Raw genomic sequence first — 12,738 nt, 5'->3', positions numbered from 1 at the left:
ATACATATGTACGTTTGTTAATTTAAAAAATTTGAAAGCATTTTTTATTTTCTATAAAATATTTGATTTTTATATATCCGTTAGAACTGAGTAGTAAATGTTTATTAATTGTCGTTGGCAGTAGCTAAATATTCTTTATAACGCGTTTCTTGTTGTTGCTGCAGCTTAGTCAATTTCTTTAATAGACCTTTGCTTAACTCCTTGCCCTCTGCGTCATGTGTTGGCAAACCCTGGGAGTAACAAAATATATTTTTATTAAAAAGTTAGTTATAAAAAACTAAAATCACTTACATTTTCATCGAATTGTGAATATTTATCTTTTTCATTAAGGAACATCTCTTGTGGTTTGATGCGCTTCTGTGCTTCTTTGGCTGCCAGCAGTTGCGCAGCAGCTTCTTGTTTACGCTGTTTCTCAGCTAGGCGCTCGGCCTCGGCAATTTTTTTGGCTTCACGCTCTTTCAATAATACTTCGCGATCCACCAATTTCACAGCATATTTACCGTTCTCCTTATCCTCCAGCCGCACACTCAAATTTGGCAACACATCATCGCGTAATTTATCACACAATTGTAGTATAGCATTTGCTTTTATAGTTTTCGCTTCCTCACGCACATTATTGCGGAATTCGGCTATCGCATCTACATATGGTAGCAAAGTTTTTTCAATGTCCACATTACTGCTAAGACCGCCGCCCACGGGGAAACCTATGCCACCGCGTGGTCCATCAATAGTACCGAATATATGCAGTATGTCGGTAATGTAGGCAGCAATGCGACGCAATAATAGGCAATTCACTTGATCTTTATTATCACGTATGTAGATATTTGTAACGGAGACCAAATCACGCAACGCATCCAAAGTGCTACGCGTATCAATGTTGTCTGTAAATCAATATGATATATAAAAATGTTGTATTTGTAACTCATAAACAATATATTACCGCATAATGCCGCATGTACTGCCTCACGCGTTGTCTTCAATTTTTCTTGTATGGCCGCTTCGGAGCTTGTCCATGCGCCAAACTGTGAGCTTGGGGTGTCACTCTCTATGCGCCGTGTTAAATCTTTTACATTTAAAAAGAATTCCTAAAATGCATGAGGAAGTAGTTAGTAATGTCTTTACGAACAAGCACTGCAGTACTTACATTCATAAAGCGTTCATATTGGCAGGCCATTTCCATTGTGTTGCTCGAGTAATCGAGCGTATCTTTCCACGAATGTAATAAAAATGCTAGTCTCAACTGACATGGCGTGTTCTTCGTTAATGCTTCTTTTATCGAAATGAAATTTTTCAATGATTTCGACATTTTGCAACCAGAAATGGTTAAATGACCGGTATGCAGAAAGTATTTCACCCATTCGGCTTGATCAAAAGCGGCTTCGGACTGCGCTAATTCATTGTCATGATGTGGAAATTTTAAATCAACACCTCCAGTATGTATATCAAACATTGAACCAAAGACGTCCGAGGCCATTGCGGAACATTCTATGTGCCAGCCTGGACGACCTCTGCCCCAGGGACTATCCCACGAGGGTTCACCTGCTTTACTTGCCTTCCAAAGCGCAAAATCGTTGGGTGAACGTTTTTCAGACAAACGATCCGCTGTGAGCGACAAGTCGCCTTCACCTTCTTGCAATGACTTGGTATCACCATACGCTTCAGGCACAAGTTTGGCATAATGATGTTTTTCACGTTTATCAAAGGCATTCACGTCGAAGTAAACCGAACCGTTTGCATTATAAGCAAGTCCGTTGTCGAAAATACGCTGTATAAATTTGACTATTTGTGGTACGTACTCGGATACACGCGTGAGTACATCTGGCGGTAAAATCTGTAAAAAGCAAAACATATGTTTATAATATTTAGCTATTTGTTGTTAACAAAATACTAACGTTAAGCGCCGCCATATCTTTGTGGTACTCATTCTCCCAATATCGTGGTAATATTTCGAAGATGGCGTTGTCCGTAACAGTGGAGCCCTCCTTGCGATCCAACCACTCGGATATAGGATCCTTTGCTTCCGCCAAATACAAGACGCGCGCTTCGTCTATCTTTTCGGGATCATTACTGGCTACAGCCATAATAAGAGTTTCCATTGCATCATTCATTCTTATTAACATGCGTTCATACATAAGTTTCTTATTCGGATCAGTCGTTTCTCTGCAGATGACATTGAATTGATCCAATACCTCTTTTTGATCTGCTAATAATACGTCGAGTGATATTGTATTGGCAACATTTACATATTTTTTGTAGAGATAATTTTGTCTTGCACGTTTAATGATCTTATCATCAATATCGGTAATGTTCATAACATAGAAAATATTGTAACCAAAATAGTCAGAAAGTATGCGACGCAAAATATCGAAAGATATGTATGACCTAAAATGAAAACGAAAAATCAGGTATCATATCTCAATGATATCACAATAAGTAGCAACATAGCGTGTATTTATCACTTTGTAGATATACACATGAAGCAATTATGTAGGCGGACGTGGCAATAAATTTCAAATTTACCTCGCATGTCCCATGTGCGTTGCATCGTATACTGTTGGACCGCAACTATACCAAGTCACATTATTACCATCCAGTGGCACAAATTCCTCCTTTTGCCTTGTTAAGCTATTGAACAGACGCAACTTTGGTAGGTCTGTAGATGTTGGCTGCTGCCATACCGGTTGAGTTCGTTTCGACATACTTAAATGGAACGCTAACAATTATTATATTTATATTCGTTTGGAGTTTTAATTGCACACGATTTTCAAAGATAGTCGCAACTCTATATACTTATATAGAATATAAGTGTATATTATTATTAATCACCGTTCAACCGACTTTCAACGTGTAACAAGAAATTGCACCAGCCAAGGCACATTGACATTTGTGTGCATATGCCACTAGGAAATACAAACATTCGATCAGCTGTTATCTATCCGCATAGTATACTGTAAAAAATTATAATTATTACTTTTATTTAACAAATATTCGCAAATTTTAACATTAATTATATTAAAAACATTTTTTTGCAGTAGCAAACCGATATTGATAAACAGAACAATTAAAAATGTGTTTTCGATATTCAACATGTTATATAGCAGTGTATACATAAATTAAAGCAATCGTTTAAGAAACAAATTTATCGAAATTTTATTACTTGTTTTTTACTTAATTATTAAATCCTAGAAAGTGACAGCTATATAGATTATATTTATTTTATGCTGCATCGCATTTCAACTATAAGTTATCGAAATTGAAAACAAATGTTGAATCTTATTCGATACAATACATGTTATCGATTCATTTATACCTCTATCACTTTTTGTCTATTTTGTGTATCACTTCCCAAATAGGGGTAGTTTTCGGTTGATTCAAAGTATTCAGCTGTATACTTCCGTTTACACAAGACGCACTGCTGTAAAACTGGTGGTTATAAATAAATTTGCAAATTGTTAAACTAACATTTGTTTTAAATGGCGAAAATTTTGTGTTACCGTTTTGAAGTATCGCGAGTTGTTTTAGGTTGGATAGGTACAATACTTTCCATAATCACACTTGTATTGCTTTGTTTCTGTCTGAAATATCCGGATGTAATGACCAGGTGGTTGATATCCTTAGCAGACGACGAATCGAAGATTGACTACAATGAAATGCGCAACGGTAAGTTATATGCTATTTATGCATACATGTGTACATATATAATAATAAGTAATTATTCACATTTTTGAACTTCTTGCAGATGTGATTTGGGCATCAGTGCTGTATATTGTCTTATGTGTTATGAATATGATAACATCCATTTGCCTAATATTGGGCATACACAGAGTAAGTTAATAATTATACACAATCGTTTAACGCAAATAATAATTGCTATAAATCAATTGCATTAGATTATACATAAAATTCACGGGTTTTTGATATTATGTATACACGCATACTCACTATATGGTATACCTTGCTTGTAACTATGTGTTTATGTGTGTGTATATATGTGCTAATTTATATACCAAAGTTGTATACCTGACTGTAAACGCACGCACACTTGTAGGTATATACAGTTGAACTTCCCTTACTCGAATCACCATAATCCATAAAAAAAAAATCGAGTTCTGGAAGGTAATTTGTATGTAATTTGATTTCTGTTGCCAATTCAAGAGTTCGAGTTATGGAGAACTTAGAAATATAGAATTTCGTGTTATGGAAGTTCAACTGTATGTTGGTGCTTGAAAACTTAAGCGTTTAGCATTTTCCTGCATAATTATATTTGGTATTATTATAATTCAAATATTTATATATTATTTATTAACATATAGTGTTTCTAGTTTAGTATCAAACAATATAAAATGCATTTCATTATTCGCATAAATTAAAAAATAGTTTTATTATAGTGAAATATCGAATGTGTACCAATTCTCTACTAAACATAGGCGAAATTGGAATTTGGTTTTCTTGCTCCCAGTGATAAATTTGCGAAAATGTTTAAAGAAATTAAGAAATCATCTCTTTCCTCTCTTAATGGTGTAGGTTGCAGGCTCCTATCATACTAAATGTAATGATTTTCGTTATGCTAGTTGACTTTATGCCGAATACAACTATCAATATGTGAGTCTTATTACAATTGGGTGTTAATATTTGCTTGAATATACTCAGGTTAATGGCAAAATTAGCTAAATAAAATCGGCACATGGTTAATATGTATATTAAAAAAAAAACTATATTAAAAGATTACAGGTTACAATATAAATTTAAAATTTGAATTCGAAATAACATATTTTGAAATATATATGTATGTATGTAAGCATATTTTTTAAATAAAATAATCGTTTTTTTATCTCATTTCAGTTTTGCACACCGTCATTAAAATACCCATTCATACATTTAACAAAGAAACAGGAGAAAGTTGTGAAAAACAAGAGCACCGCAGCTTTACTGACAGCAACTGGCCAACCAACACAAACTTTTAATGTTTAAAAAGGCGCTGCAAACACACATACATATGTACACAAAGATATTTGCATATGCTGAGGATCACTCTCTCTCGCCGGAGCACATGACTACAAACTAAACTAAATTAAATCTATTAAAACTAAACATAAATTTACAAATACTCACGCATATATAGTTAAATAAACTAACACAATCATTTTCATATCAATCATACATACATACATACATACAACTAAACAAATACAAATGTAATATTTACAACAACTAACTTTCATAGAACAAATTAAATGAAACAAGAAAATACATATTTTCAACACATGACTCTACAGCGATATACATATATTTTATATATGAAATGCCTAAGGTTTAATAGACATACATATACACATATATCAGCAATAGGATACATTGTTATATAACGGCTGGAAAACTTCAAATATCGCAATACAACAATACTTGTAAAAAGGACACACGTTTTTAAGTGAGTATATTTTATTTTAAGGTGAGACTAGACTTTAAATTGTGCTCATTCTTCGTTAGGCAATATACATAAATACAACAGCTGATTTGCTAACCCAAAAATAGCACATTGGCGGCGACTTAAAACGTCTAACACAGTTGAAATGCAAAAAACAAAATCAAGCTTTTAAAAAATAAAGAAATAATACTAAATAATAACAATGAATTTGACAAAACTGCCTCCAAAAAATCAACCTTTGAAAAACTTTACATTCTATATTTTTTTGTAAACTTTTTTCTATTTTTAACGTAAAATCAGAAATTATCCAAGTAATTATAAAACGAATCTTTTTTGTACATCTTCAGCTCATATATTTATATACGGATATCAGTTTGAATTTGTAAAACCTAATAGTTACTTTTTGTGATATGTATTTATTTTCTTCCATTCCACAGCCAAGTCAACTCAAACTGTATAAAAAATAGAAATAATTGCATAAAAAAAAATGAATATCTCATCCAGGGAAATAAGCCACGGCAAATAAGTCGGTGATCACATAACGAATTTTAAATACCAAAGTTTAAAGAGCCACTTACGTAGATCTTATTAAAAAAAATTAAACAAAATCAATTGTTTTATTATTATATTCATATAAATTAAATAAAGATATTAATTTAAGTTGCATTAAAATTTTCAAATATTTAATGAGCACGGCTGGAGACGGTGGTTCAAAGTATTTTATATAAAATGAATTTATATATATATATATATATAGCGTAGGAACCGCTTTAAGCGATTATAGCCGAATCCACCAGAGCGCGCCACTCATTCCTCCTTTTTGCTTTTTGGCGCCAACTGGAAACACCAAGTGAAGCCAGGTCACTTTGCACTTGGTCTTTCCACCGGAGTGGAGGTCGTCCTCTTCCGCGGCTTCCTCCAGCGGGTACTGCATCGAATACTTTCAGAGCTGGAGTGTTTTCTTCCATCCGTACAACATGACCTAGCCAGCGTAGCCGCTGTCTTTTTATTCGCTGAACTATGTCAATGTCGTCGTATAAATCGTACAGCTCATCGTTCCATCGTCTGCGGTATTCGCCGTTGCCAATGTTTAGAGGACCATAAATCTTGCGCAAAACCTTTCTCTCGAAAACCCCAAGAGTCGTCTCATCGGATGTTGTCATCGTCCACGCTTCAGCGCCATACATCAGGACGGGAATAATGAATTTAATTACTCAAAAACAATTGAAAAATTGACAGTGCTGGAGTAATGGAAGCGCTTCTAAGAAGGCGAAGAAGATGCATCTTGCTCCGGTTGACACACCGAAATAATTTAGGAGGTGACTAACAATGTGGACATACTTAGAATAGCCAAAACACCAACATACAAATGATGTGGAGAAAAATCGCGTCAACAGCATGTTACAATTTTGAAATTCATAACGGTATTTTTTAAAACTTCCTTTTCAAAAATATCCGGTTAATGGCTGATAAGCGGTTGGTCACATGCTAAAATGTTGATTGAAAGACCCTTAATATTGTTGTTATAACTGAAAATGAAAAATTAAATTTCTCTTGCGCAATCACTTCATATAAGTAAGAATACCTAAACATATTTAAAAGTTTTTTATTAAAAATATTGCAAAATAACTTACAAATTATAATTTATTTCCCGTAATTTGCAACACTGTGTAGAGGTCGCTAAAATCTGACAACCAGCTGATTGTACACGATTGTATCAGTTCGGCGAACGCAGCATTCAAGTTCTATTTTAAGTGACATTGGTGAATTCCATTGTTTGTAATCAGTTTAGTTTCAAAACTAAAAAAGCAGTTTTAAATTTACTAAATTATAGATTAAACTATTGCGAAAATGTTGAACAAATATTTTTGTTTCCGTCTGGAGACGGCTGCTATGATCATTGGTTGGTTCGAAACAATCGGCTCGCTTTTATCAGTTTTATTATTTGGCTTCTGCTTGGGATATGTAGATGATATTGTTAAGCAGATTATAGATAAAGCACAAGAGAATGACCAACCAAATCCTGATGAAATTCGTCATGGTAATTATAATGTTTCTACTTAATATGAAAAAATTTATATACATAAGTACATGCATATGTGAGTAATACTCATGTGTGTTTTGCGAAATTACGCATTCGATTTGTTCGGTTCAGCGTTTGCTTCCTAAATTCATATCTATTCTGTCACTTATTTTGCAGTTCTCGTCATTGGATTTGTATTCTTTATCGTATTAAGTGCAATAAATCTATTTGCATCCATTTGCTTATTATTGGGCACCATTAAGGTAAGTTTTCAATAATTATACACATATTAACATCTGTATCTGTATATATTTATATATTATATTTGTATATAACTGCATATGTATGTGAATTAAGGATTTCGATAAAAATAAAAGTTAAATGTTATCCGATAAAGGAAAGAAATGAATGCAATTTGTGATATAAGCAGATGTGCGTACATGTACATATATATGTATGTGTGTATAACTTCACTTAGTCTTCAAATTTTCAAAATCAACGACGTTTCAATTTCGTTTTTAACAATTATATTTGCACAATAATATAAAATACTTGTTACTTGTTTTATTAGTTCAATAAATAACGAACTATTGAATTAAATTGTCATATAATTTTCATTGCTTATCACGTATAAATAAATAGCATTGTTTACATACATATGTATGTGAGTATGTGTGTAAATAGGGTTTTTACAAACACTTATTGTGGATTGCAACCTTACGCGGATGACTCAGATCCATCCGAACATCCCTGTGCGAAATGTAGGCGATATTTTTAAATGATTTTTTGAAATATCAAAAGCCACTGGGGCAAACACAATTCATGCCAGTGACAATATTTCATATTAACCATCATTAAATGATTGGAAAATTGGTAAAATATTGCAGCGGCCACTGCTACTATATATGTATAACGATAAGGAATCTGGCCATTTCACATTCATTTCATTAGTGCTATGATTTCCGCCGTTTCTCGCGGAGATGAAGTAGAAATCATAATCAGATAGGTTTATACATACCTTAACAAAAAATATACCCATTGTTTTTTTATTAAACATTTCGTGTTTCGAAGAGATAAGGCATTCTTATTCAGTTTTCCATTGCGAGTGTGATTATTTGCACGAATCCAAGTGTGATGAGCAGATAAAAAAGTCCCATTGCATTTCAAACAAATAATACATTTATATACAAACGTGTAAGATAATTACATATTTGTACGACTACACAAATATGTTGAGACATTTTTGAAGAATGCAAATAAAGTTGATCCAGAGATAAGCATATATATTTGTAGAAGTTTATATATATAATACAAACATACATATGTACTTTTTTACTTTTGATGGATGCTTATACATATCTTTCTTTCCAAGCCTCTTTTTTCATTTGTTTTCACCAGTTCAAAAACATAGTTTTGAGAAAAACGTATTTAAAGTTTCACACTAGCACATCGCCCAATTTCTTCCACAAACTTATTCTATACTGTTATATAACTTTTACAGTATTATATAAAATATAATTTTTTGTATTTATTTTCAGGAACGACATCTATTGCTATTGCCATGGCTACTGAATTCTCTCGTGTCTCTTCTATTCTGCTTCATTTACTACACGCTTCTTATTGACTACGTTATTTCTAGGGACATCTCATTTTCCTCAGTTTTTGGATCGATATTACCAATTATCCTCGGTTTAGGTAAGTAATTTTATAAATTACGAATTATAATTGTTAGAAATAGTAAAATTTACATTGAATGTAGAAAAAATATGATTTGCTGTACAATTTATGAGGTGTGTTCAAAAAATAGCATACAAAAACATAAAAAACATACGACATTATGAAATTATGCCAGCGCTTCTTCCAAACGTCGTCACGTTTCTTAAGGTCGATTTTTGGAATATCTCTTTCAGCGATTTCTCATATGCTTGTAAAACGACGGCTCTTTAAGATTCTCTTTATTTTTTGAAATAGGAAAAAGTCACATGGAGTCATGTCTGGGTAATATGGAGGCTAGGGCATCGTTACAGTATTGCTTTTTGTAATTTGTACTCTCTAAACTGAAATTTTGAAGCCAAAAATTCCCGTTATTTTTTGAACACACCGCATATATGGTACTTTAATATAAGAGTTTCTAATAGAAGTGGATCTACCCTTTCGTTGTTGTTTCGAGTTTTTTTGTGATACTATAAAAATAACATTATTTTTACTATTGGAAACCGTTATATTTAGTGCAAACTTGTTGTAGCTATACTGCTTAAAATATATGTAGGTACATATTTTGATTATAATTGCGTTTGTTTTTTCTTTTTTACACCTTTTAGTTCTGAAAATTTACACCTGGTTGGCGATGTATTCACTCTTCAAAAATATTCGCAACAATCGCGAACAACGAGAGCAACTGCTTCGCCCGACTGGCGGTCTATATCCATCATATACTAATATGTAATATATATATTAAATACGCATATATATTCGCAAAAAAATCTACTTATATCCATATATATCTCTGAAGTGTGCTAAATTGTTAATGTAACCAACATTTAATAATATTACTAATTATATTTAAGAACGATTAATTTAAAGCTTACGAACACACATGCATACATACGTATATAAATGTATTTCAATAAAAAAAAAAAAAAAACGAAATAAAATATCAATTATACATTCTAATATGTAAAAATATTTAAATGTGATACATAAATGTTTTCTTCTTCTATAAAAAATTTTTAAAATTTTTCGCATTAAATATTAAGCTTACTAACATTTGAGATAAGGGTACATCTGGTTACTAAATGAAAAGGTCTTTCACATAGCGTGGTTTTATATTTTGGTGCTTACTTTGCTTTGCTTAGATTGCATTAAGTGCTGAACACAAAGACGACGACACGATACGACGTAGCGACGGCTGATTACAAATGTCGCTTTGAAGCCAGCATCTTGAACATTTTAAAGACGGCAGCGACATATCAAACAGCAATTTCATTGTTGCCGTACTAAAATCTTTCACTTCAATAAAATTTACGTATTTAGTTTAAAGTGAAATTATTTGTGCAAAAAATGTAAACATGGTCGATTTATTTGTTTTAAATAATCGATTGTTATTATAAATGCTATATCAAAGTTATTTTACGATTCTGCTGGCAAAATAACGTTATACTTGTTAGAACTTTGAATAATTTTAAATTTTCCATAATAGTGGCAGCTTTACAGCGGCTATTGTCGTCGGCAAAATTAGAAACATTTCTAATTTAGCGACAGCGAGACCTCAACCCTTTCGTCGTGAAGTCCTGCTGTTGTCTAAAAATCTGTGCCTATAAGAACGTGTGTATTTTAATATTTGGCAGATGTCGTTCGCCGCTTATCGTCGTCTATGTGTTCAGCATTTTATGTGCCAAGTAGTGAGTAGTGTGGAAGAATATAACTATATACATATATATTAGGGAAAAAGGCTCTCTTATATGAAAGTCTCAATTATGTTTAGTTAAATTTCTACCTTAAAAGATAAGAACGTAAACATTAGAGCTTTTTCACACGATCAACGAAACAGCATACAAGGTTTCAGCATAAAAATATTTCCTCAAATGTTGAAAGTCAAAATGAAAACAATTATTTAATTTGAAGGCTTCATAGCTACATATTATCGTAGCGCGACCGAAATATTGTTAAGCCACAGGCTTATCAACTCATGTATCCAATTGAACACACTGACAATAATATGGAAATAATAAACATATTACTTAGTCATAACTTTTTTTTTTAATAATTACTCTCATGTTTTATTTACAAATAATGCTTAGGCGCCGGTTTTTTTGCATTCATACGCAAGCAAACAATTTTTTCTTTCCCATTGAATTGATCAATGTAAAAAAACGATAATTGCAATATACAACCGGTAATTGGGAGTAACTTTTAATTTCACAATAATATGGAATGTGATATTTCGGAGAAATTATACTTGTACAGGCATGTGTAATACATTTATTTGATTATACATACATATGTATATAAGTAAGTATGCATAAATAATGTAGGTATTGTCTTTAAATTGTATAGTGATTCTTTTATTACAAACCAAATATCACGAATACCTGGTTTTCAATAATCATACCATACGATTACGCTAGTACAAGTTGTAAGTATGTAGTACTATGTACTTCTCATGAATCTCGAAACCGGTTTGTTGTTGTATGTTTGTAAATAACGTTTATTTTATGGTTGGGATCGTCTTTAATTCCTGCAGAGCGAATTCAATTTTATGACCACAATGCATTATTGGTGCGTTTCTCAGAGTGGCGAACAGCGAAAACGTGAGCTGAGCGATGTTACGTTTTTGACAATAGTGAGCACCGCTCTTATGACTTTTGCGACGTCTTGTGGAAGTTCTTACTACCTGCTTGCAAACAAAAAATATGCTATTTTATATACATATGTACATAAGTTTGGTATGACACTGTGTTTCTCAGTCAAAATATCAAAGAAATTGGTTAGAGTTGTACCAGTTGCAAAGATGTTATAACTATTTTCAAGTACAACAACTGTATTTAAATCGTTAACAAATACGATATCTTGCAAATTCTATTTATGTAATATCCGTTTCCGGAAACTAGCGTTCGCAATAAAATGTGTTATGACAAATAATTTTGTAAGATTCCCTATGATTTTGTGTCCCGCTCCACCTGGTCTGATTCGCAAAATTGACGGGGAATGGACGCACAACTGTGAGGACTCATTAGAGGACCTTGTCAGCGTGCACTTCCCAGGCTGTAAGAATACAGTCACTCCTGAGTGTGTAGAGGAATGTCCTAGGAACTTTCCTGAACAAATTATCACGGATGACAAGATTGAATGGACAATACGCTCGTTCAGCCCATTCAAATCCCCAGGTAAGGATGGAATCATCCCAGCCATGCTACAAAACATACCACGGTTGGTTGTGCCGTGGTTAAAAACGATTTTTAGAGGATGCCTAAGGATCGGGTATGTGCCGCACTCGTGGAGAGAGGCTAGGGTAGTGTTCATTCCAAAGGCAGGTAAGAACAACCCAACCTACTCAAAGGAGTTTAGGCCCATAAGCCTAACCTCTTTCCTTCTGAAAACATTTGAGAAAATTATAGACGTGCATATAAGGAACGCGGCGCCCCCTGGCAGCCTGTCCAAGGCACAGCATGCGTATACTAAAGGCAAATCTGTAGAGACTGCACTCCATTCACTAGTATTTAACATCGAAAAGGCCCTGGAATATAAAGAGTATGCTCTCGGAGCTTTTCTGGACATTTCCGGGGCATTC

General features: G+C 33.1%; 3 protein-coding genes across 4 annotated transcripts; 2 read left to right on the top strand and 1 right to left on the bottom strand.

The window, feature by feature from the left end:
* Positions 1-9: 9 nt before the first annotated feature.
* On the bottom strand, positions 10-2,894 carry Aats-cys (cysteine--tRNA ligase, cytoplasmic). Its single transcript, XM_011190232.3, has 6 exons — positions 2,521-2,894; positions 1,893-2,382; positions 1,145-1,831; positions 941-1,085; positions 292-881; positions 10-230 (listed from the first exon to the last, which is right to left on the bottom strand). The coding sequence occupies exons 1-6, from the start codon at positions 2,697-2,699 to the stop codon at positions 105-107; spliced, it is 2,217 nt and encodes a 738-aa protein (XP_011188534.1). The 5' UTR covers positions 2,700-2,894; the 3' UTR covers positions 10-104.
* Positions 2,895-3,365: 471 nt separating this feature from the next.
* LOC105215988 (uncharacterized) lies at positions 3,366-5,634 on the top strand. Of its 2 annotated transcripts, XR_003752619.2 has the most exons (4): positions 3,366-3,660; positions 3,740-3,825; positions 4,843-5,428; positions 5,488-5,634. XR_003752619.2 is itself a non-coding variant. In XM_011190233.3 (3 exons), exons 1-3 carry the CDS (start codon positions 3,474-3,476, stop codon positions 4,969-4,971), a joined length of 402 nt encoding a protein of 133 aa, XP_011188535.1. In that variant the 5' UTR covers positions 3,366-3,473; the 3' UTR covers positions 4,972-5,634. The 2 variants fall into 2 exon arrangements, 1 of the variants encoding a protein (XP_011188535.1); XM_011190233.3 differs by having other exon boundaries at positions 4,843-5,634.
* Positions 5,635-7,144: 1,510 nt separating this feature from the next.
* On the top strand, positions 7,145-10,133 carry LOC105215989 (uncharacterized). Its single transcript, XM_011190234.3, has 4 exons — positions 7,145-7,466; positions 7,626-7,711; positions 8,987-9,143; positions 9,770-10,133. Exons 1-4 carry the CDS (start codon positions 7,277-7,279, stop codon positions 9,892-9,894), a joined length of 558 nt encoding a protein of 185 aa, XP_011188536.1. The 5' UTR covers positions 7,145-7,276; the 3' UTR covers positions 9,895-10,133.
* The last annotated feature ends 2,605 nt before the right edge of the window (positions 10,134-12,738 follow it).

This window comes from Zeugodacus cucurbitae, chromosome 6 (assembly GCF_028554725.1).
Source record: "Zeugodacus cucurbitae isolate PBARC_wt_2022May chromosome 6, idZeuCucr1.2, whole genome shotgun sequence".
NCBI classification, from domain to species: Eukaryota; Metazoa; Arthropoda; class Insecta; order Diptera; family Tephritidae; genus Zeugodacus; species Zeugodacus cucurbitae.
Note: the sequence above shows the minus strand (reverse complement) of the source record. Positions and strands in the feature narration are given on the sequence as shown.